The following is a 27041-nucleotide window of genomic DNA, read 5'->3' as shown; positions in this document are numbered from 1 at the left end:
TGAATCTTCTACTTTATTTCCTTCATGAGGTTTTTTTTATAGTATGTGCAATGTGTGTCTTCTATCATGACATGAGCAATATGAAAATATGATTGCATGAAAGTACTGATATAACACATATCAGACTATTTTCCACCAGGAATGGGGTGTGGGGAGCAGTGAGGAAGGAAGTGAGGCAAAAAATATGAATCCTAAAATGTCAGAAAATAATTGTCAAAAATTGTTTCTACATATAACAAAATATTTTTAATATAAAAGAATTAAGATAGAAAATACAATATGCTAGATTGTAGAAAGAAGACAGCTTAGGCAAGATTACAGAGTATTGGAGGCAGCTGGATGGCTCAGTGGATTGAGAGCCAGGCCTAGAGTCAGTAGGTCCTAGGTTCAAATCTGGCCTCAGACACTTCCTAGCTGTGTGACCCTGGGCAAGTCACTTAACTCCCATTGCCTAGCCCTGTAACAAATTTAAAAAAATTAATATAGAAGGATATATATTAAAAAAAAGGTATTAGGGTTTTAAAAAAAGTTTACAGAGTATTGAGAGAGAGTTATGCCCAATGAAACTGGAAAAATAGTTTGGGGTCAGGATGTGGATGTTTTTAAAAATTGGACTGAAGAGTTTATATTTCACCTTAGATATAAAATAATATAATATTTTTAAGGGCCTAAAGGAAGGAACCAATAGATGGTGAGAAGTTGAAGATTTGAAAAAGAGTGAATAATTGAGGACACATCTTAGAGGCAGCTTGGTACAGTTAAAAAGTGGAAATTATGTTGGAGTCCCAGAAACTGAATTCAAATCATGTCCTCTCCCATTAATATATATGTGATCTTTGAAAGTCATATTGACTGTGTTTCAGTTTCCTTTTCTATAAAATGCAAGGATTTGAATAGATCAATGGTGTCAAACTCAAATAGAAATTGATTCACTAAATCATATATAAGCAGTTACATAATTTAAAAATCATATATTAATAATATCTGAATTCTAATGTATTTATTATTTTTCTTGTTAAATCTTTTTGGATTATATTTCAATCCTGTTAGAGCTGAACTTGAGAGTTTTGCTGACTGTAGTAGGGCTAGGTGAGCTGCTTGTTTGACACCCCTGGAATAAATGAATATTAAGGTCCAGTTTTGAATCAATAATAAGATATAACATCCCACTAAAAATAAAAACTAATTAGGATGATAATAGTAGAAATATTAGCTAACATTTATTTAGCACTGTGAGGTTTGTATAAATGTATACATACATATACATATTTTCATCACAAGTCTTTGAAGTGAACATTCTTATGTTAACCCCAATTTGCAGATGAAGAAGGTGGCTAAGGAAGCTATCACTTTCATAAAGTTTTAAAACTTGTTAGTGACTGATGCAGAATTCAAACTCAGCTTTCCTCATTCCAAAGCAAGGGTTTTAGACACTGTGCCAGATTACTTTTCCAAAAATAGTAGAAGCTTCTTCAGTGTGAAAACTAAAATGTTTCGCTTTTGTCTTTTTATTTAAAGTGCTTTGCATGATGTTTTACACAGAGTAAGCACTTATAAAATTATGTAAAAATTTGAACCAGCTAGGTAGTAGAGTAGTAAGGGCACTATACCTGCAGTCAGGACTTGGGTTTGAATTCTACTTCAGACAATTATTGAGTGTCTCTAAGAAGTCATTTAATCTTGGTCTGCTTCACTTAGAGTAACAGTAAAATGGAAATAGTAACACCCACTTCCCTTTGTGTTTTAAGAATAAAATGAGATAATATTTGTAAAGTGTCTTTCAAATTTTATTTTATTTTTTCCTGCTCTCTTAATTACCCTATGGTGATTCTCTTGAGTTCTGTGTTTGGGCAGCAAACTCTCTGTTTAAGTCCAGTTTTTTTCTTTATGAATGCTTGGAAGTCTTCAATTTTATTGAATGACCATACTTTCTCCTGCAAAAAAATAGTCAGTTTTGCTGGATAGTTGATTTTTGGTTCTAGACCAAGTTCTCTTGCTTTCTTGAATATTGTATTCCATGCCTTCCTGTCCTTCAATGTAGATGCAGCCAGATCCTGTGTTATCCTAACTGTGATTCCCTGGTATATGAATGACTTCTTCTTATCAGCTTGTAATATTTTTTCCTTGTTCTGGTAGATTTTTAATTTGGCTATAATATTCCTGGAAGTTGTCAGTTGTGCATTAAATGTAGGAGGTGATCTGTGGATTCTTTCAATTTCCACTTTTCCCTCTTGTTCAAGAATGTCAGGGCAGTTTTCTTGGATAATTTCCTGTAGGATGATGTCCAAACTTTTTCTTTTGTCATGATGTCCCTGTAAACCAATAATTCTTAAATTGTCTCTTTGAGATCTGTTCTACAGATCTTTGGTTGTATCAATGAATTGTTTCATATTCTTCTCAAATTTTTTGTTTTTAAAATTTTGTTTTATATATTCTTGCTGCCTTATGAAGTCACTTGCTTTCAGTTGTTGAGGTCTGTTTTTTTTAAAACTGAATTTCATCTCTGGCTTTTTGGTCATCCTTCTCCTTCTGTCTTATAAAATCATTTGCTTTTAATTGTTGAGTTCTATTTTTTTAAAGACTGAATTTCATCTCTGGCTTTTTGGTCATCCTCCTTCTAGTCTGATTTTCTTTGTAGATCATCTTTTGCCTTCTTTGCTTTGTTTTTGAGCTGGTCAATTTTAGCTTTTAAGACTTTATTATCTTGTTTTAGTTCATGTATTTCCTTTTTCAAATTGGCTTTAGCCTTTCTTGATTGCTTTTTGAGTTCCTGAATTTCTTGAGTTAATTGAATTTTGAGATCTTCCAAAGCCTGTGTGCAGTTCCCTAGAGCTTCCTCCTCTTCTTCTATTTCAATTGTTCTTTTATTGCTTCCTGGAAAGAAGCTGTCAATTATAATTTCTTTTCTCTTTTTCTGTTGTTTACTCATATTTTTTCCTTCTCTGTTCTGCTAATTAAATCTGATGGATTTAATGAGCTTTGTTGTAAGATCTTCCCCTAACTGGGTTTGTAATTATGTTCTCTGCAATCTATGGAGGAGGGGTATTGGAGTTTCCCTGCCCTCTGAACACTTCTTATCTCTCCAACTGATGGGATTAAGCCTGGAATAGTCTATTGCTTAATGTGCCCTGAGGCTAAAACCTAAAGAGAAGGGAAAAAAAGTGGGGGGACAAGATGGAGTGTTTTCACTGAGCTGTCCAGCAGTCAGGTCCCTCTGCTCTGTCCAGCTGTTAGACTTGGTTTTCTTTCCTCTTGAATCCCTTTGTTCTCTATCTAGGTGTGATAAAGCCAGGAGGTCTGAGGTTTGGCTCCATCTAAGCCTCCATCTTCTGAGCGTTTTTGCTCTGTTTCTCTAGCTTTCTCCTCTAGCCATCTCCCCAGTGCCTATGTTCAACCCCCCAAGTCCAGGGCCAGCAAAGCCTTCTCTCTGGGACCATGTGCCCACCTTCCCAGAGATTTCAGGGGCTGCTGGAGACTCCGCATAGCCCGTAGGGGAGGGTCCTGGGATTTCCTTTCTATATCCTGAGACCCAATGTTCAATAATTCAAACCTTTTTCTTGGTGTACCTCTTGAGCTGTCCAGTAGTAGGATCCCCCTGCTCTGTCCTATTGTTAGATTTGGTCCTCTTTCTTCTTGAAGTGCTTTGTTTTCTATCTCGGAGGTTTTAAGATTTGCTCCATTTAAGCCGCCATCTTCCCAGAATTTCTTTCAAATTTTAAAGTTCTATATAAATGTTAGCTATTATTAAATGCTTGTTGGATAGAATTGACAGTGTATAAATGTTTCTAAAATGTCCCTCTCTTCCCAAACAAATGAAGTTGTCAGTCATCTACCATTATAAGCCTTCAGAAAAAGCATCTACTTAGATCTGTTCTGTTTTTTTTTTTTTTTTTTTTTTAAGTATGGACTGATTTCTTTTAGAACTCTCACCTTTATCCATTTCCATGGCTAACTGAAAAATGGCCATAGAATTACCTATATATGTTGGATTTTTTTTCCTACTGTTATCTCAAAATTCTTATGAATGACACATTGTATTTCACCTTTCCCATAATTGTAGTACTTCAGGACCTCTTGACTTCCCAGTCTTTGGATCATTCATCTAAAAATGTTAATAATTTGATTGTGCTTAATATAATGAACTTCTAAGCAAACAGCTTTCTGTTTTTTTGTTTGTTTGTTTTTTTAACAGCTGAAGATGCCTGCGGAGGCACAATGAGAGGATCCAGTGGCATAATTTCCAGTCCTAGCTTTCCTAATGAATATCATAACAATGCTGATTGCACGTGGACAATTGTAGCTGAGCCTGGGGACACCATTTCACTAATATTTACAGATTTTCAAATGGAAGAGAAATATGATTACTTGGAAATAGAAGGTTCTGAGCCACCAACAATATGGTAAGTAAATGCTGTCAATTGGTAGACATACAAAGTATAAGTAAGATCACCAATGGGAGTAGAGTGTGAATGCAAAGTACTGATGAGTTGTAAAGACACTTTAAAGAACTCAAGTTCTTAACTCCCATGACTCCAGAAAACTTGTTAGTGATAATTGGTGGAGCACATGAATGTGGGTGAGGTCTAAAACTGGCTTCATTTCTCTGAGGAATATGAGTAACAAAAAATATGTCTTTCTACTGGTACTCTATCACTTAGTGAAACTGTGAAATTATATGTGCATAACAGGAATATTTAGCATGATTCTGTTTATGATCTATGCTTTTATTCATCAACGTTAGTTCTTTCTCTTTGGAAGATAACCCACCATAGCAGACAACTCTTTACAAATGTTCCTTTTAGACTTATCCTAAAAACTCTTTTGTCCTAGGGAGTCTATATAGACATAGATTTCATGAAATTAGATTATAAGTTCTTTGAGAGCAGGGACTGTTTTTGCCTCTTTATCCCTAGTGCTTAGAATAATTTCTATCATGTAGTAAGTATGTAATAGATATTTATTGATTGACCATAAGGTAAAATCAAATGGCATAGAAGAAAAGTGAAATTATGTATTTTATAGACCCAGGATAGGATCATAGTAGTCCTGAGACTTTTTTTTTCTTTCAGCAATTTGAGGATATCTTGTATTACAAATAAAAATAGATAGTTGTGCACCTTTTGTTACTTTACTAATAATTTGGATATTGGTATAACATGATTCCTTAACAATGTAATAATTTGACTATTTTATTCCTTTGAAGATGGGAGTTAGAAACTTACAAACACACACACACACACATATGCTTTTTCATTATGTTTCCTTGAACATTTTAAGTATCAGCTGAATGCTTAAAAATTATTTTCTTTCCCTTTAACTGGTATTCTGAATGTACTAGTTTAGAAAAGTCTATCCTACATGTTATTTTGGATTGTAATTTTTATCATATAACTTAATTAAAACCATCAATAATCATTAGACATGTTTGTAATTAATGATTAAAATTCATGAATGATTGATTTAGATGACTGTTTTGGTTGATATAATTAATGAACAACCATAATGGATTTTCTATTGAAGCAAGTCAGTGTAGAGATTTTTACAATAGTATCTGTCTTGAAATAACTCTAAATTGGAAGCATTTCATATGGTTTCCTGTCCAATCTTCAACATTTCCAGTACAATTCATTTCCTTCCATACCATTTCCATACCAAACACCTATTTCTATTCACGGAATCATGTTTTTCAGTTTCTCATATTTGTAACCTAAGTGTCTTAATCAATATTTTAGTCTCCTCATTCCACATAACCAATCAGCTGTGAAATCTTGAGAATTCTATCTACAGAATATCTCCCCTCCAACCCCATCTGGTTACTCAGAAATCCATCTTAATTAAGGCCTTCATCACTTTTTGCTTTGATTACTATGCTAGTCTAAAATTCTCTCTCTCACTCCCTTCTCTCTTCACCCCAACTCATCTTCCATTCAGCTGCCAAAAAAGTAATTTTACTTAAACCCAAATATGACCATGTTTTGGCTTTTAAAATCTTCACTAATTTGCCTCAGCTTCTATTTCTGGTCTCACTTCCCTTTGGATACTCTATGATCTTCATTCTGTCATAGTCAATATTTCACATTAAGGTATCTGGTTGTGTTGATAATGACAATGATGATGGTAATAGAAATTACCTGGCTATAAATTAGAGAAATATCTACATCTCCATGGCAATTACTTTGTATAGCTACTGAATGAAAATTTTGTTCAAGTTATTCAGTAGATGGATTTGAATGGCAAAATGGCATTAAATACATGCTTTCTTTTAAAGATTTTTTTTAATAATCATACTAAGATAAAATGTTAACTTCTTCATTCTTACTCTCTTTATTCTGAACTAAAGTTGATATGGAAATTATAGCCTGAAATGGTAACAAGATTTCCCTCTCCACTCAACCATCATTTTCTTTGAATATCCTTAAATGACTTATTGCTCATTACATGAGCTGAGTCACTTATATTAATATATTAATGAACCATTAAATAAAATAACACATTAAAATGCTAATTGAATAATTGCCAATTTAGAGGAACACTTTTAGGGAACATTCTTCTTGGAATGTCAATCACTTTTGTTCAAAAGATTGACGCAATGGTTTAAGGGAAAAAAATACCATTCTATTCTGGGAAAAAGAGATTCTCAAAATCAAGATTTTTTCCTTTTTAAGGTAGCTTTATTCTCAGTTTTTTATGTCCCTTTGGAACAACATTTGTGGCTGAATTTTACCTACAAAGATTGACTAGTCTGAAATAAGTTTCTTATATTTAATAAAAAAATTAAGGGATAGATGTATATGTGTATATATATACATATATACATATACATATATATCAATGAATAAATATAAAATATATAAACACAAAAAAGATATATGATTTCAAAAGCACATAGAACTCACAAAGTAGAAGTTCACCTGTTTTGGATATCTTAAGTTGTGATTACTTAATCTATATGATTTCAAAGATGAAACCTTTGGAGTTTCCTGAGGTTGACGAAGGCTAGCTAACCGGACTGTATATGTTCCCATAGCAGGCTAAGTATCAGAGGCAGAGTTTTAACTCAAGTTTTCGTGACACTAAGCCAAGTATTTGACTCTCTCCTATATGTTACTTCTTTTTTATTTTTTTGAAACCCTTACCTTCCATCTTAGAATCAATACTGTGATTATTGGGGATGTAGACACTAAATGATAACTCTAGTCCAACTATTAATAATATGGAATTAGGTCTTGATCAATGATACATGTAAAACCCAGTGGAACTGTGTGTTGGCTAAGGGAGATTAGGGGGAGGTTGGGGGAAAGGGAAAGAACATGAAATATGTAACTATGGGAAAATTTCAAAATTAAAATAAAAAAAATTAAAAATTAAAAAAAATTGATGCTTTAATATAATTTGGTTTTCTTTGTAATCATATTTTATATCTTATTCAAAATAAATATTCTGAGGAAGGCTTAACCAAACTGCCAAGGGATTCATGAAATAAGAAAAAAATAAAAGATGAGGATGATGATGAGTAGAGTTGTTTGTGAAGTGTATGCTTTAACAAAAAGCATCTCTTTTTGTTATAGCAAAGAAGAAATACAAGATAGGGGATAGTTGAATAAATTATACACATACATACATAAACAAACATTATTTAAAATTATTATATCATAACGACAAAAGATACAATTTCTGAGAAATCTAGGAAGACCTTTATGAATTAATGTAGAGTGAAGTGTGTAGAACGAANCATATATATATATATATATAATTGTGAGTTATAAACAAAACTATTCTCAGATTTTCTTCTGACACATTGCATTTTGTACTGACCTGATAGTATTTTCAGTAATTTGTTCAATTCTAGGCATCATGTTTTAGAGCAGGCCTTGACAACAATATTTGCTAACATTTATATAGTGCTTTAAATGTGTGTAATGCTTTACGTATATTATCTTATTGATTCCCATGATCCCCTTTAAAGAAAGTGTTATTATTATTCCCATTTTAAATATGAGGACCTTGAAGCTAGTGAATCTGAATCAGGCTATGAGCCTAGATCTTGCTGACTTTAAGGCAAGCCTTCTATTATACTGTCTTATATTATTTCCTCTTTCAAAAAGAACTAATAAATCCCATTTAGACAGCAGGATGGAATAAAGAAATTATTAGATTTGGAGATAAAACACTCAAACTTAAATCCAAGATCTGATAACAGATTTTCTGTGTGAATTTGGTTAGGATATTTCTCTGAACTTTATTTTTCTCATAAAATAAGAAAATCTCTTTCATCTTGCAATCTTATGATAATGTGGATTTTACTTTAAAGAAAAAGAAATGTTCCTGACATTACAGCCACTTAAGATGTACCACTCTATCTGTGATATTTTCTGTATGATAGTGCTCGGCACTGTGCTACCATATATGATATGGCATGACGTATAGAAAGCTGCCCCAAAGCTTAAGAAGACAAGTCCAAAACTGCCTCTTGACACATAATGGCTGTGTGACTCTGAATAAGAGACAACATAAAATCCTCTGAGTTTATAAATTACATAGAGATACTATTATGCAGTGTGACCAGGGTGCCCACTCTCTTGTGGCTGACACCCAGCATTCCTCTCCACCCTGGAACTGCAACCTGGAACTAAAACCCAGAGCTTCATATGGGCAATAAAGTTGCCAGCTGTACCCAGTGCCCTCCAAATGTAATCTTTTTCTGACCAGTTGTCCAAACTTCTGGCCGTCACCTCTGGACCAAGAGCTTCTGAAGCTGCTGCTGCTCCTGCTGCAGTGACTGCTGCTTCCTGTGTGAGCTCTGCATAGGCTTTCACTCTGGTGTCACAAACTTTTGCCAACCTCTTAAGTTTTCTTAGGCTGGAAAAATGTCTCACCCTGACTTTTTGTTGGCTCTGCCATTCTAAAATTTTATTTGAGGTGTTATTTTAAAATTGTTTGGAAGGGAATATTGAGAGTTCAGCTGGGTTGCATCTAATTCACCATCTTGGCTCCATCTCCTTTCTAAAAGTCAGCATTTTAACACAACAGCTGGCTGCTATTGCAATTTTTGCGACTTCAGGTCTTGATGTTATCTGAGTAATATCTTACCACCATCTTCTCACTCTTTACTCTTCTTCCTGAACCAATTTCCCCCCTAAAAAAACTATGAAAAGTAGAATAAGCATAACAGATTACATAAAGAAATAGAATTAAAATCAAATCTTGCTTCAAATCTTACATTTAAATTCTTTAGGGACATTAGGCAATCCATTAAACCTCTCTTCATATTTTTTCTTATTTAAAATGAAGGAATTGGACTCTGTGATCTCTATTTTCATATCTAACTTTATGATCCTATGATAAGAAAAAAATATATTTTTGGTAGATTATTTGGGCCATGGTGAACCAGCCTCCGTCTCTCCTCATCATTTCTACTCTACATCAACAACAACCCATTGGACATAACAGATGTGATGTCCTAAGAGATATTTTAACCTTAATATGTCTAAAACTTTCTCCCTCCTCAAATTTCCAGTGGGATTACATTTTCCTCTCTAGCCATACATTCTCCTCCTTACCTCCATCCCATCATTATCTCTTATCTAAATTATTCCAACATCATCCTCATTGGGATCCTTGCCTCACTAATTCATGTTCTAATACATCCTTCACATGACTACTAGAATGATTTTCTATATTTGGGAATCTGATCATATCATTCCTCTGCTCAATCAACTCGATGCTTCCTATTCTTTAATGATAACATATAGATTCCTCAAATTAGCTTTTAAAGCCCTTCACAACCTGGTCTCCTTGAATGTTCCTCCCCATCCTGTACTCTACAATTCCATCCTTTCTGATCTTTCTGGTTCACACCATAGTATTCAGTCTTCCATATCAATCTTCTCTCTCTTCACATATGCTTCATAAAATTGCACTCTTCTTTTTTTAAGTTCTACCCTCTACATAATGCTTTTCCTTATCCTCACTGTTAATGACTTTTCTCCCTAACAACTTTATATTTATCTACTTACTATTTAATTAATTGATTGATTTTTTTGTTATCTATAGCTATCTGAATACTTTTTGTCTCTCTTTAGAATGTAAGCTCCTTGAACATGGAGGCTATATACTTTTTGTGTGTATACTCAGTGCCTAGCACTGTGCCCTCCATATAATAGGTACTTATTAAATGATTGTTCATTAGTAGATATTAACTTCATCAAACTGAATATATTGCGAGTTATCAGGCAAATTTAATTTCAGTTACCACTTCAGTAAATCCAAGTGCTGAGGAAAACTAGAGCCCCCCTCCTCCCCAGATGCCTTTGATACACAGTTAAATGCATATAGTTGTATTTTAATTTTTACACTATTTAAAGGTAAATGTTTTTGAAACTCTACTTTCTCCAATCATTTGATTTTTCAGGATTTATAGTTGAAGATAAAGGTGAGTTCTCTCTCTCAAAGGTACTTAACACCTGGAATCTCTACTGTCAGGAAGACTGAGACAGACAAATATCTTGATTTCAAAATTTCTGACATACAGTAGGTTAAGCCAATTGAGTATTCACACTAATTCCAGCAATAATATGGAGACCTCACAGGGAATAATTGACCACTATTTCACCTAAGGGTGGGAGAGTTGGTCCAGATTGGAAAAAGTATAGGTCAAGTTTCCCATATAAATCAGAGTGGGATTTAGTCCATGATTAGCCCCAGCACTTTGAGTCTGATAGAGAAATAGAAATCCATTCTGTAAAAAAAGAAAAAAAATGATTAAATGTTCAAATGATAAAAATTGTCAGGGTTACTGCCTTTATACAAGTAAGCGCTGAGGTGTGATGAGACTGGTGATCATACCACATATTCTGTTAAATGAGAGAGACTGATAGAAGACAGGCTGTATGTTTAATGATAACATGCTTTTGCCTTTATCACATATTCTGCTTCCCCCAGATATAAGAAGGAAAATTAAAATGATCAGCACCTATTGTTATTCAAGTCCCTCACAAATTCACTTCACTTACTCTGCATCTCATTAGGTATCTTCTCTATTCACCTGGCTACTTTCTCAAAATAAACTTAAGTTTGGTAAAGAATAATCTGGTTGTTATCACTCTGAAAAGAAAATAGTTTAACTCAGTTCCATCACAAACATTTATTCCCACCAGACTTTGTTTTTCTGTGTTTTCTCCAAGGCTGTGCTATGCATTTTGAGTGACATTTCACATTTTTGTTTTCCAACAGAAGAAAAAAAAAATATATATATATGTAATATATATTTTAAATTCAGAGGACTTTAATTGTTCTAGTGTTTCTTTGAAAGGCATGCTAAATATTTACATTAGAACCTCTCTTATTCTACTTACAAAACAGGAAAATGGCAGATCATTCAGTGTGATATAAAAATAGATGCAAATAGTAGGGAGAAAGTGAAATTTCTTTAAGTATCTGCTTTGAGAAATCTCACTAGCTAATAATGAGGATAGATTTACTTATTCACTTATTTTCCTATTGATCCATTCAATCATTTATTTATTTATTTAAGCAATAATTTCTCTATCTAGCTATCCATTTGTTTGTTTTTTTTGGATCAGGCCTTGGATTTCATAGCTATGGTTAGCTACTAATGAGCAAATTCCCTCAACCAATTAGGATCAATATGTCAGTGATGTTTTGAGTCTTGTTCCTTGGCTCATTGAGAGGTTGCACAGCCAGTATGTGCCAGAGATGGTACTTAAACTCAGTGTTTTGGTTTTTTTTTCTCCTGACTCTGAGGTCAGTTCTTTAGATACCACTATAATTAACTGTCAATGGAATATCTTTAAAAACCTTTCCTAAAGATATTGCATAACTGAAATGACAAATGCTGAATAAAAAAGGGGACTCACCATGTAGTAGAAAGTAGAAAATCTCTTGAACTTGCAATTGATTTGATATGTGAAGATTCATTTTCTCAGCTGGTATTTCTGATCCAAAGAGTGTATATAGCACATACAACAGATTTACCCTCTCTCCTTGAGTCTGTAGGGGGATATTTTGGTAAAATTGACCAATCTCCCAGCATTTATTAAACATTTTCCATGTGGCACCAGGAACTTTGCTAAGTGGTAGGGAATAAATGTTAAGTCTGGAGGCACAGAACCTTGCAAAGGGAAACTGGCTTCTGCCACCTGCGTGACCTTTGGCAAGTTTTCATTGCTGTGAACCTCTTTTTTGTTCATCACTAGAATTAAGGGGCAGATTAAATTATCTTTAAGTTCTTTCCATTTGTAATTGACCATCCTATAAAATTAAATGTTAATGTTTAATAGTCAGACATTATGTTATGCTAGCTTGATTCTTGGCAAAGACATAGATGGTTTATCATGAAAAACCTGTATTGTTTTAATTCATTTATCCATTATAGTAGGATAATATGGCAGGGAGTTTTTTATTGTAAGTGCTACATAACTACATAATTGGATATTCCTAGAACTTGAAGCTTACCTTTTCAAGAGCTGAAACATTTTAATTACATTTTTAATAAAAAATCATTCAGATTTACCAAACATCTCCCTATATTCAAAAATAGAACACGCCTAAAATAACTTAATCTATACTTGATAGCTGTGTTAACTATATGAAAATCTATTATTTTACTCAACTATTTATAGTGATATCTTCAGGAATTTCCTTCATTTCTAAACGTCTTGAAATCATATATATATATATACATATATATATATGTGCATATATATATATATTAATGTGTGGATTTTTTTCTTTTCTTTCCTTTTGGTATTAGACACTCATCTGTTACTTTTTATTGTCAAAACTGTTGTACCTAGAAGTTAACCTTTTGCCCTCTGCTTTTCTAGGCTTCTTACCTGTTATTTCTCATATAGTATTCTGGAAAGCAGAAAACCAGATTTGTCAGAATTGTCTCAATAATAAGAACAAATCTGTGTTTAAAGGATTTCTTCAAGTATCTCCCACAAGTAAAGTGCATGACACCCATTGTGGCTTCTCTGAGACCATTTCTGCTTACTTTTGAGTTCTTGGCAGTTTTGTAAAACTGATGTTGCCATATAATTAATTGTCTTCTAAGTAATTTAAGTATTCACTGTAATATAGCACAGCGTAGCTTATATGGCTATCTTATTATGTGTTTTCCTATTCATAGTTTTTAAAAATATATTCTGTATTTACATTTTTATTTCTATGTTGTCTCCTCTAAAAAAAAGGTAAGCTCTTTGAAGGCTGGGTTTCTTTTTTTGTCTTTGTGTCATTAGTGCCTAGCACATAGATGCTTAATGAATATACCAAGACAAAGAAAAGTAAAATAAGTACTATTAAATAATGCTTCTTCACTGGAAGATAAAAATCAAAGATATTAATAATGCTCTAAGTTATTTTTGATTTGTCATAATAGGTCTTTACAGAAGAGATTTCTGAGGGGACCCTCCTAAAATTTATCCTGATTAGATTACAAAGTCAGGTAAACAGAAGGAGCAATAAACTCGGGATATATTAAGTTCTAGACAAATTAAGGTGAGGAGGAAAAGAGAATAATAGGACCATAGATTTAGACGATAAATTGAAAACTGGAAGAGAGCTTGTGAGGGCAGTAAATTCAACTATCTTATTTAACAGTTTAGGAAATTGAGGTAAGAAGCTAATAAATGATTTGCCTTGGGTCATCTAGCTGAAAATGGTCTGAGGCATAATTTAAACTCGGGATTTTCAACATCCTAAATCCAGTGTTCTGCCCACTACTCCAGGCTGCCTTTCTTTTAAACCCATAACTTCCATCTTAGAATCAATATTGTGTATTACTTTCAAGACAAAACAGGTGTAAGTGCTAGGCAACTGGGATCAAGTGACTTGCCCAAGGTCACACAGATAGGAAATATCTAAGGTCAGATTTAAACCCAGAACCCTTCTGCCCCTAGAAACTGCCCCCATCTGCCTCTTCCTATAGATGAATCCAAAGGTTTTGTGGATAGCACATAGAAATTAAGTGACTCAGCCAGAGCTACACACCTAGGAAGTGTCAGAGGTAGGATCTGAAGAAGAAACTGTATTTATTCTAAGCTCAGCACTCATATATACTTTACTCCACTGTCTCTATGAAGGTTGTAGTACATTTAATTTGTCCCAGTTCTGAGCTTTCTCTGCCACACAGAATTTATTGTGCCATGGTGACTTTCACAGTTGTATAGCACATGAGCCTGATGGGAATTGCTAAAACACGAAGTAAAAGAACAACTTTCACCTGCTTCTGGGAGGCTATGGAAGTAAAAAATAAATAAAAGTGAATCTTCCCTTACAATTTTCTCCTTTTTCAAGTCATTCTGGACTAGGTTGGTAAAGCAAGAATTTCCTAGGTCTAAAGATTATGATTCCCTTTAGGTCTTCCTCCTAGCCTTCTCTATGAGAGTGTTTCTTTTTAGTTCCAATTATACTTGAAGATTCTTATTTAAGTAATAAGGCCAATTTCAATAATTCTTAATCTCTTGGATTGTTTATAGCTTCTTCCAGGTAGATATCTTGAATTGAATCTAATATCTTTATGAAGAGAATTCTAGAAATATTAGAATTAAACAAGGGATTTAGTTTTTAGATATATTTTCCTGACATGACTGAGGTACAGAAAAGAAATGGAAAGAATATTGGATATGGGCAAATCACAACCGCCCTGGCCTTAGTTTTTTTCTATCTCTAAAATGTTAGACTTAGGCAACTTACCTCTAAGTTGCTACGAAAAATAATATGCTATCAATAAGATCACACCTGGATTGTGATTGGAATTAATCTGGAATCCATGTCTTCCCACTGTGAGGTGCCATATTCTTTCCATCACCAGAGGACATCATATTTCTATAAAAAAGAGTATTTCTTTTGAGAAAATGGGTGAAATTATAGCCACAGATGCTCTTCGTCCCATAGACACAATAAAATTCTTCCAACTTAGTTAAAGATCTTGATAGACTGTGTAATACAAAGGAATCATGTCTTTGAAAAAACTATTTACCTAGATAGAGCTCATATCTTTTTGGATCTCTAGCACCTCCTATGTACCTGGCACATAATAGCCTCTTGATAAATATTGGGTGGGTTGACTGCCAGACTACCTAATCATTTCCTTTAACTCTGAAGAATGAAGAAATCTGCAGTCTCATCTGAGAGGAATCTCAAGATCTATATACCTGTTGTTTTCCTCTATCCATGCTTACATTTCTACCTTAAGGAAAACATATGTGAAAATGAAGCACCAAGAGTTGGCAATATGCATTAAGTGTGTGTCCATCCAGAAAGAAAATGATTACATAATATTGCCAGCAAAAGTTACATGCATAGTCATGTACACACACACACACACACACACACACACACACACACCTAAAACAAATACTGCTAAACTACATCAGAATAGCATTTTCAAATATTTCTAGCTGGGCCAGTTCCTTTTAAATGCCAAAGCTAAATAGTTCACACTTGAAATTTTTCCAGGTGACAAATTTTAGTTGCCAGCAACTGTGAAAGTGAGTGTGGCATAAGAAATTCTATGTGACATTGGAAAACTTTTGAAAGCTCCTCTATACATACTGTTGCAATAGAAATCTTCTTGTCATACTTTCACATTATATTTTTATGTCCTAGTTCTTTTATTCAGCATTTGCATGTACAATGGGTTATTTGCATTTAAAAATGACCACCTGAGACAATGGAATCCTTTAGCACTCACTAAGTAACTGACCTCTTTAAAATGAAATCTTGGTTAGGTGAGAAATGACTTATGCAAAAACTGTTTACACTCCAAAAAGGAAAGGATATCTATAATGTCTTTGTCTTATCCAGTGAGATTCTCCACATGGACTATGTATATGTTAAAATGTCAAAGAAGAAACAAAGATTAATTACCCTAGATACATTCCATCCATCGGTGGAGGATTATATCCCACCAAAAGCAACCTTGATAGGTACTTAAATTACTCTTACTGATAGATGAAATTCATCTACATGAACTAAAAAGTTCTTAATTTTTTTTCAATGAGAAGCATAAAGAATCGAAAATGTAAGATGGAAGCCATGGGGGTATATAAAACAACAAAGATAACCATTATTTTATTCTAAATTGCAAACATCTACTCTCCTTTTTTTCCCCACTGGAAAATCATATATAAAACTATAAAATAATGTAAAATGTGAAACCAAAGTTTTGAAATTTTAACACACTGTATAATATAGGCATCTTAAGAGTTGTGATGAAGATAGAACATTTTGGATCTTTTCCCCAAATATTCTCCCTTAAGTTCTTTCCTTTTTTTTTTCTTTTACCAAAAAGATTTAGAAATATTTCAGCATGAATTATAGTAGAATCTTGTTATAATGTGTTTTAGGATTTGGAATATGGCACAGACTTCAAACTAAGATATCTCACTTCTGTAGAGTGGAAACCCCATAAAAATTATGTTTAACATCAGAATAGCTGATAGTTTTCTCTCTTATATTAGCATTTTGAAGTTTTTCCTGAATATGAAATCTTTAAAGTCTGTATGAGAGCTATCTCAACTCTGAAATATTAGTCCTTGTTACTCAAGAAGAATGGTTGTGGAAAAGATATCAGATGGATATTAAGTCCACTTTCATAGCAAAGATTTATTCCCTAGTCTTTGTTTTCAACCTACTCTCTGAAGAAATTAAAAAAAAAAAACATGAGTATATGACAATGGATCACTTCTTAGAGCTCCTATTATGACCCAAAAAATGATATGCACATAGAAATATAGACTGGAAGTTTAATCTTAGCCACCACACTGATACAAATTTACACATTCACAATATGTGGGGCAGTTACTCCAATAACCTTTAATTAACTTCAAGGATAAATTGCTGAACTAAAATGGATCCCTTTAGACATCCTGGGGCTGTTGTTGCCCTATTGTCTAAATAAAGAAGGGCCATTTGAGAGGCTGCATGGGGTACCAACATTGTTTTGGAGTTAGGAAGATCTGGTTTGGTATCCAGCTTTATGAATATAAGCAAATGATAGGATTGTAAATTTATATATGAAAGAGACCTCAGGATTAATTTATTCCTTCATTTTATAAGTGAGAAATGTGAGGCCTAGAGAAGTTAAGTAAATTGACCAAGCTAACTTAGATGGAAGAACCTATATTGGAACTCAAGACTTCTGACTCCAGATCCTGTGTCTTTCCACTGTGTAACAGTGGAAAACCAGATGCAATGCTAATAACCAGAAACCCAGAAAAAAATGGTTAGGGAAGTCATTTTAGTTGTCATTCCAGTCATTTTGGTCATGCCCAACTCTTTGTGACCATGTTTGTTTGTTGTTTTCTTGGAAAAAGATGCTGAAGTCATTTGCCATTTCTTTCTTTAGCTCATTTTATAGGTGAGGAAATGAGGCAAACAGTGACTTGCTCAAGGTCATACAGCTGGTAAGTATCTGAAACCAGATTTGAATTTAGGAAGATAAGTCTTCCTCATTCCAGGCCTGGTTCTCTATCCACTTAGCCACTTAACTGTCCCAGAGAGGCCCAAAGACCCTATCATTTGGGATATTTTTGAGTTTCAGCCCTCTTCAAATCCCAAGAAATATTGGAAATGAAATTCTTAGCAAAGAAAATTACATAGCTTTGACTTTCTAATGTGTGAAACTGGAATGTGCCTGTCCTAAAGTTCGAATAAGAATGTAAAGTGCTTTGAAGATCTTAAAGTACTATTTATATATAAACTATTTCACTTGAAGGAATTGGAAATACTTGTCCAAGGGAAAAAGAATTCAGAGAGAAAAGGTAAATCTATCTTTGCACATATAAAAAGTTATATAAAAGCATTTACTAACATTTTTCTCTGATGAGTCATCTTGGAATAGAGCTAACACCCAAAGAGATTATAGACAGAAGAAAGCAGCTCTAAGAGGTTACAGGCAAAGAAAACAAGCTCTCTGGCTAGAAGCTGCAAAGGATAACCCAAGTGACAGACTAAGATGTCTGTCATCTGAGAAGCAGCCTAGCTAAGTTTGATACTGCTCATCAATAGATTGGTCACAAGGTAGTGATTTCTTTTCTTTCCCAGCCACAGCAATGTTTACGGGACATCTATCAAATTGTTGAGTTATGATCTGTGGAAGTGGCATAAAACCATAGATTCTTCAAGTCGTGAAGTAGTACAAAGAGTAACAAGATGATTGTAAGAGTGGAGATCAGAACTAAGAAAAGTGATTGGCGTTTAAAGGGGAATGGAGTGAAATCCATTTCCCTATGGGAACTGCTTGATATTTGAATTCTTTATATTTATATTCCTAGGGCCCAACACTGTGCCTGATACATAGAAAGTAGGTGCTCATTAAAGACTTTTTGATTATATATAACAACTCTCCAACATTCAAAGCTATAGATAAATAGAAACTGTTCACTTTTTATTAGGTGGCTTTCCCAACTTTGGATGTATTCAAACAGAATTTAAAGAACTTTCTTCTAGGGATACAGTAGAGAATATAGGAGGATAATTGGATGATTGTTTACATCTTTTTCAACTCTAATATTCTATGTCGTCTTAATTTTATTTGTTGTTCTATTTTCAACATTAGAGGTAGGGAGGGCCCTTGGAGATGCCTTGTCCCAAACTTTCATTTAATGAGTGAGAAAATGTAGAAGGTATAGTCTAGCTAAATGACTTACCTAAGGTCATATTACAAGCAGGTAACAGAGGAAGGATTTGAATCCAAATTTCCTAACTTCCAGGCATGCACCATTTTCATCATACTGTGCTAGCTCTTTTTCCTTCTATCATTCACTAATCATGAAATCTCCCAATTGCGAATGTCAGAAATCAAATGAATGTCAGGTATTTTAATCCCTACCTAAAATATGTATCCACTACAGCATAGAACAATAAATATTTATGAATGACTATCATGTGTCAGGTGCTATGCTGGCCCTAGGAGTACAAATGCAAGAAATGGAGTCAATCAATAAACATTTATTAAGATTCTACTATGTACCAGGACCTTTACTGAGCGCTAGGGTGGAACAATCATTGTCCTGAAAAAGATTGTGTTCTAATGGGCATTTTAAATTATAACATTTCCAATGAAAAGCAATCAAATCTATTCTTAAAAACTGTAAGTGGAAGAGAATGTAACTATTCTGTAAGGTAATATATTCTATTTTAGAAATTCTAGTTGTCAGAAACTTTTCCTTTAGGCAAAACAGAAATCTTAAATGTGCTACCCAATTGATGTTACTCTCTTATAGTCCAGATATTCCTGGACTTTTACATGTCACAGGACTTATAATGTCTCGGTATCTTTTTCCCCACCGCCTCTTACCTAGCTTTTCTAGTTATTGGTAGTTTGGCCAAAAACTAATAATTATTTGTATCCTAACAACATAATGGCTATTTGAAAAAAAAAAGATACATAACAAAAAATAGATTTTTATTTAATTGTTAGATAATCACAGTTACTACATACAGGATATGAGGGCCTGTTGGGATGTGAGTGTCTGATATATTCTGTATCAGAATGAATATTGCCCCACCCCCCATTTCCTGTTCCATGTTGATTTTTGCATGGTACTTGCTTTTTTGTCATAGCAACCACTGGAAACCCAGCTTTGTAAAGATAAATGAGAAAGTTCAAAAAGTTACTGGCACAGCCAGAAGTATAAGTAGAGAAAATTATATCTCAAACATTTGAGATTGGCATCTAAATGAATGTAACATTATGAAAAATTTTCACCATTATTTACTTCAGAGTAATAGAGCCTACTGTATCCAAGAGATAAGTATAAAATATCACTGTGTTTTGTTTTTTTTTTCCCTCAACATTTCAAAATATCTTGGAGCCCCCTGTGAGTTTACTGGGCATGCAGTATATGCTTTTGGAACTGCAGCTCTAAACCAATCAGAATAAGTCTACCCCTCTCCCACACACAATAGCTATTAAAATATTTATGGACAGCTAGCTCTGTTTTTACTTCTCCAGGCTAAACATCTCACTTTCCTTTAATGGATGCTGATAAGATAATACTTTCAAGCTCCTATCCTAGCCTCTTCATCTTTCCTAAATTCTGAGCTTATTAAAGTCCCTTTTAGAATAAGATGCTCTTAATGAGACATGATATACAAACTTCCATTCCCTGGACATCAGAAAAAGCATAGCGATAAACCTATAATGTGAGGTTTTTAAGCCTCTACACATATACTTAGATAGGAATCTATCTATCTATATGAGAGTAGATTACATGCTAAAAATGCTTTTCTGTGCTATTCACCTCACTCCCAAGGGTAGTGGTTAGATTGAGTAAATCTAATTTTGATTGCATTTGAATCCTTTCAAATTAGTTGTTATGGAAATTAATATTATTTTGAACATGGCTTATGACTTCAGGTTCCTCAGAGAGTATATTATCTATAATATCATCAAGTTGCTTACCAGAATGTTGTTTCCTTACTTTAAAGAAATTTAAATGCACTCCTACTAAAGGTCAATTACTTACTTTGGAGTAATAGAAAAAAAGGAGATTTGTGTTAGGGAGATTGAAAGGGACTTTTAATTCACCATAAGCACTTCTGTTCCAGTAATACATTTCAGGAAAGGGTGGCTTTTGCCCCTTCTTACACAGAAATTCTCAGGACTTCTCTAGCAAGTGACTAATAGGAGACTATGTTTGTCATTTTTTCCATGCAGTGAATGGATAACTTCATTCAAGAGAAGGAAGATATATTTAATAAGACTTGTAATAAAGAATTTAATAAGGTTTTGCTTGCAAATAGACACTAGGGAAATTTCTGGTTCAACATGAATATGGAAACCTGTCAAAAATTACTCCTATTAATTAAGACTATTACTCTCAATAATAATACTAAAAAGATGAATAAAAGAGAAGGGATTTGTCAACAATAAATATAGATACATAAACTTTCCTAAAAAGAAGATGGAATTAGAATACATATCAATATTTGCCTGAGATCTCACAAGTTAAACATTAACTTATGGCCACCCAATCTCCTTGAGAGTGGGGAGAACAGAGACAAAGGATCCCTTTACCACCCAGAGAAGAGAGTAAAGGAAGAAAGGAAAGGAAATTGCTAACTGTCCCCTGACATGCCAGAAAAGAGCATGAAGAGCAAGAGAATTGTCAAGAAGTCCTATGTATCAAAATGAAGTAATCAGAACCAAGAGAATGTTATACACAGAAACAGCAATAGTATATAATGGGAATGTCGGGAATGACTTAACTATTATCAGCAATGCAAGGATACAGGACTACTCCAAGGGATTCATGATGTAAATGCTATATCTGCCACCATAGAAAGAACTGACAAAATCTAAATGCAAATTGAAACATACTATTCTTCGCTTTATTTCTTCCATGAAAATTTCTCTAGTGTATGTGTCTAACCCTTCCTTTACAACATGACAAACATAAAAATATGTATTGTAGGGGGCAGCTGGGTAGCTCAGTGGATTGAGAGCCAGGCCTAGAGACAGGAGGTCCTAGGTTCAAATCCGGCCTCAGATACTTCCCAGCTGTGTGACCCTGGGCAAGTCACTTGACCCCCATTGCCTACCCTTACCACTCTTCCACCTATAAGTCAATACACAGAAGTTAAGGGTTTAAAATAAAAAAAAAAAATTAAAAAAAATATGTATTATAAAATAACACATGTTCAACCTATATCATATCATCTGTCATTTTGGGGAAGGGAGAGGAATGGAAGATAGAGAGATAGAAAATGAATTGGAAAATATCAGAAAATGATTATTAAAAATTGAATCAACATGTTAAAAAAAGTCTATGTGTCCCTAGCTTTCTATTTTCTATCTAGTAAAGTTATATACAGTTAACTTCCTTCTTGCTTTCCTTTTTTTAGTTTATATGCTCAGTTTCTCATCTCCTTTTTAAGGTAGGAGGAAAAAATGTATCTACTAACTTTCTAAGTACTAAGATAGACCTAAGGGTTGTGGGAATAGGAGGAATGTGGTCCTTTTTTAACACTGACAGGTGAATTTTGAAGATAGAAAAGCCAGCCCAGTTAAAAGCAAGCTGCCTTATCAGTGTTGTTGCATGCCCACTAATGCCTCCCTTCCTCAAGATCAATTGTACACACCATTTTACTTGCCTCCATTCTTCTGTGGGTACTTTCTTTCTTTTCAATTGCTTCCTCTCCTCCCTCTATATAGGAAGATTCTTTTTCCCCGTTCAAAAGAAGAATGGTGAGAAAGAAAGTGGGAAGGCCAGGAGCTTGACTCATGCAAAATTTTTCACAACACTCCCCACCCCCAATAAAGTTGTTGACCTTTTTGCTTAGAAAAAAATGGGTAATTGTAAAACATAATAATCCAATAATTTTCTTCCTATTGCTTGAATTCTTAAACACCTCTGATTAGTAAATAGCCAGTGAGGAGGTAGACACAGAGTCCTCAATTCCTTTCTCATTACTTTATCACAGGAGAGGAGCATCTTTGCCTAAAAAAGGAAAATGCCAGCACACTCTTTCCCCAGCCTTTGAGTAGGTTGGATCAAGATTCAACATGGCTGATCAGTCCTGACTTAAATCTTTTTAAGGTCTTTTCAGGCTTTTGGCCTGGGGAGGGAGGGATATTACCTTAGCTTAGAAGCAGGCTGTTTTAGCCTGACCTTAAAAGGCTAAGGAGAAAATTCTGTCACATAGAAATATCAGAAACATAGCAGCAATACAATGACACTATCCACATCCAGAGAAAGAACTGTGGAAGTAGAAACACAGAAGAAAAACAAGTGTTTGATCACATAGTTCGATGGGGATATGAATGGGGATGTAGACTCTAAACGATCACCCTAGTAGAAATATTAGTAATATGGAAATAGATTTTGATCAATGGCATATGTAAACCCCAGGGCAATTGCTCATTTGCTATGGGAGGGGGGCAGGAGGAGGAGAGGGAAAGAACATGATTCATGTAACCATGGAAAAATATTCTAAATTAATTAATTAGTTAATTAGTTAAATGAACCTTCAAAAAAAGAACCACAAAAAAAGAAATATCAGTAACAAATAATACAATTCAATATTATATTTCCTCAGTCTGGCTCATGTTCGGTGTCCTACATGAGCCTTTCCTGATTCTTCCAGTGTATAGTTTTCTCCCAACTCTTTAAACTCAAATAAAATTGAATTTCTCTAATCCATGGATGTTCTAGCTCCTCATTTTAGATTTCCTGGCTCAAAGACCTCCCATGAGGTCTTTCTTGATTATTCAAATTAATAGTTTAATGTCCATTCTCCCATGCTAAATAAAACAATATAACACTTTCTATTTTATAATTTGTTTATATGTTATATCCCCTCAGGAGAATGCACATTCCTTGAAGGAAAAGGTTAATTATAATTTACTTGTATATGTTAAATTGTGTGTGTGTGTGAAGAATGATGATGTTTTTTATTGTATAATATTTTTGTTGTGGCTAGCTTTTGTAATCAAAACCATAACGGCAACAATAGATTCAGTAGGATTTTAAAATATATCATTAAAATAATCTATGCTTAAAAAAGCAAAAAAGAAGTTGTGGTTAGAAATAAGGAATGAAACTACTGAATGATAGATCCTTTGGAAACTAAGGAATACGTGAAATGTGTATAAAAATAAGGAAATGAAAAAAAATCATACTAGGACTTTCACATTCAAATATATTTTCTATTAAGCAAGTCATGTTAAAAGATTAGATTATTTCATATATGCTGCTACTGATCAAAACAATGTCCAACTCCTCAGCTGATTTTTGTTTTCCAAGCTCTTGATGTGCTATCTTAAAAAAACCATGATCAAACTGTATGACTCCTGTCAAAGTCTGTCCATATTACACAGATGTATTCAACACTTGTGGCATTCATAGATATTTTAATACTTCCAAAAATCAAATCCACCATTTAAGGACATACTTTTGATTAAGTAGTTTTATTTCAAAAGGATATTTAATAGGTTTTGAAAAAAATTCCCAAAGTGGAGACTAAGACTATTTTATGCAATGACATCACTATGGGATTACTATATGTCCATATAAGCTCTTATAAGAAGTATTATAATTTGATCATACACTTTAAAATGTATACACTTGTTTAAGTTATCTCATGTTGTTTATAACTATTTTTTGTGGTTTGAATCAATTCTATAATATGTAAGTGCCTATAGATTAGTATGGAATTTTGGTAGTCGGGTGGCTAGGGTTCTGGCCTTGAAGTCAGGAAGAGTAACCTTCTTGGGTTCAAATCCAGTCTCATACACTTACTAGCTATGCAGCCCTGGGCAAGTCACTTATTCCTCTTTGCCTCCATTTCTCATCTGTAAAACAAACTGGATAAGAAATGAGTGAATACTCCAGTATCTTTAAGTCTAGAAAAACCTCAAATGGGATCACGAATAGTTGGACACTACTGAAAAGACTCAACAACAAACAAATAGATTAGTAAAAGGCAGCTAGATGGAGTCAGAAATGCTCGGGTTTAAATCTGACCTCAGATATTTACAAGCTGTGTGATCCTGAGCAATTTACTAAATCTGTTTGCCTTAATCCACTGGAAAAGGAAATGGGAAACCTCTCCTGTATCTGCCTAGAAAATTCCATGTTCAGTTTTATTCCATGGAGTCACAAAGAGTCAGACATGAGTAAACAACAACAAAATGCATGATTTTATTACTACAGGGAAATTCCATGGGGATACTCTACCAGTGAATATTTGTCACTGATTTGAGATTTAAAGTCATAGGAGGAGACACCTCAGTTCAGGGGAAAGAGCTTTAATATTAGAAGACTTGGGTTAAAGTTCTGTTTCTGCTGCTTATTACTTGTATGACTTTGGAAAAGTCATTTAACCTAACTAGAACTGAATTTCCTCATGTGGAAAATGAGAGAATTGGATTAATCATCCTCTAAAGTGCTATCCAGGGAAGGAATTATCATTCAAGAACACTGTACATAGCCACCCAGGGGAATACAGCCAGGATATGTCTGGATTTATATTTTCCAGACTCTGGATATAGCTCTCTACTCACTTCACCAAGTTACCTCCTATCTCATATATTATCCATTTTAATTTGTTTAAAAAAAAAAAAAAGCTTAATCAGGTGACAAAGTAGAAGGACAGGAAAGTTTTCTATACTCCCTTTCTATCTCTCAATCTCCCAAGGAAAGAGTTTCAAGGCCCATCCCAGAAAAGGAAAAGGTGCCTTAGTATCTGGAGTGAAAGAAAGAGTATGGGCCAAAAGAAAGGGCAGTAACTTAAACTGGCCCTTGAGGAAAGGAGGAATTATGGTGAAGGAAGGACTCCAAGAGCAAAAGAATTTTCTCAGAGACAAATGGACCTTAACTTTCTCTAAACTTTGAAATAATGGATGCCTAGAACTTAATGCTTAAGAACTTAGGATCAAAGGGCTTTTATATTGTCAGGGATGCATGAGACAAACCCAGAAAAGGAAAATAGCTCAAAATCACTTACTCAAAACTACAATCAAAACCACAAAACAAACAAACAAAAAAACCATATAGCTTACCACAAGATCAATAAGAATTCCTTGAAAAGGCACTGCAAATTTAAAAAAAAAAAACAATTAAAATGGTATTTAAAAAAACTATGAAAGAGTTAGCAGTTTAACAGATAACATCAAAACCTAAATTACAGACACCCTAAAATATTTGTATGAACTGTTAAAGAATGAAGTGAATAGAATTAGGAGAATAAATTTTAATGTCAGTATTGTAAAACTGAAATTTTAGAAGATTTAAGTCTTCCAAAATTTCAGTTTTACAATAAGAACTATGATCAACTAAATAATCAGCATGAGTTCTCTGATAGGATAAAAAATAGTCTTTGATACCAGGGTGGAGCTAAGTCAGTGAATTGGTGAGTTGAGCCAAGGCTCCAATGCCCAATTTTGAAGTAAAAGATTCTCTTATAGTGTGTCAACCTTGAGCAACCTTTCTAAGCACACATACAACCATGATTTTGATGAATTATCCTAATAAGTTTTCTTGTAAATTGCAACTGATTCATGATACTAAAAAGGTAATCAGTTCAATTTAATAGCTCAGGCCATTAATCCATACTTATTGAGTAGCTATGATATATGAGGTACTCTGCTAGGAATGGTGGGAGACATAAAGAGGTATAATCTCTACTTCTTGTTATCAGAAGATTGTTGAGATTACTGAGAGCTGCTAAACAATTAGAAAGACATTTTTCTGAAACCAATATTCAATAATCATCTTGTGTAAAATATTGTGCTAGGTATTATGAGATATATGGTGAGTGAGGCACTTGGACATTTGTAAAGGAGCATATAGTCTACTAAGGAGAATAAAACTTGTATAAAGGTCATTAAATACAATTAGAATTTGGTAAATACTTAGAGAAGATACAGAACATTCAGAAAAGGAAAATTTAGTTCTAATTGGAATATCTATAAGTTTTTATAAAGAAGGTAGTACTGAATTAGGTCAAGAAGGATTTCAACAAGTGGTATTTTTTTTAAACCCTTATCTTCTGTCTAAGAATACTGTGTATTGATTCCTAAGCAGAAGAGTGATAAGGGCTAGACAATGGGGATTAAGTGACTTGTTCTGGATCACACAGTTAGGAAGTTCCTGAGGCCATATTTGAATCCAAGATTTCCCATCTTTAGGTCACCTTTCAATCCCCTGAGCCACCCAGCTGCCTCCCAATGAGTGGTATTGAAGGAGGGAAAAAGGATTGTTACATGGGATATGTGAACAAATGCATGGACATAGGGAACATGAAATAAAGTATATATACTTAATGGAAATATAAGGTAAGTCTGAGAACTTGTCCAGTTTGAATGGAATAGCAATTAGGTGATAAATATGTATTGATTAATAGAATTGGGGGGCAGCTGAGTGGCTCAGTGGATTGAGAGCCAGGCCTAGAGACTGGAGGTCCTAGGTTCAAGTCTGGCCTCGGACACTTCCAGCTGTGTGACCTTGGGCAAGTCACTTGACCCCTACTGCCCACCCTTACCACTCCTGGGCCAAGGACCATCCCTAGCC

The 27041-nt window shown here is 34.0% G+C and overlaps 1 protein-coding gene across 1 annotated transcript in view; it reads left to right on the top strand.

Moving 5' to 3' along the window:
* The window catches only part of CSMD3 (CUB and Sushi multiple domains 3), a 1590968-nt gene that overhangs the window by 469701 nt on the left and 1094226 nt on the right, over window positions 1-27041 (top strand). The window contains exon 4 of the mRNA XM_044684131.1: window positions 4193-4400. Within this exon, the coding sequence (XP_044540066.1) occupies window positions 4193-4400 (208 nt within the window). The remainder of the gene's footprint in view (window positions 1-4192; window positions 4401-27041) is intronic.

Source organism: Gracilinanus agilis, chromosome 1, assembly GCF_016433145.1.
Source record: "Gracilinanus agilis isolate LMUSP501 chromosome 1, AgileGrace, whole genome shotgun sequence".
Classification (NCBI taxonomy): domain Eukaryota; kingdom Metazoa; phylum Chordata; class Mammalia; order Didelphimorphia; family Didelphidae; genus Gracilinanus; species Gracilinanus agilis.
Note: the sequence above shows the minus strand (reverse complement) of the source record. Positions and strands in the feature narration are given on the sequence as shown.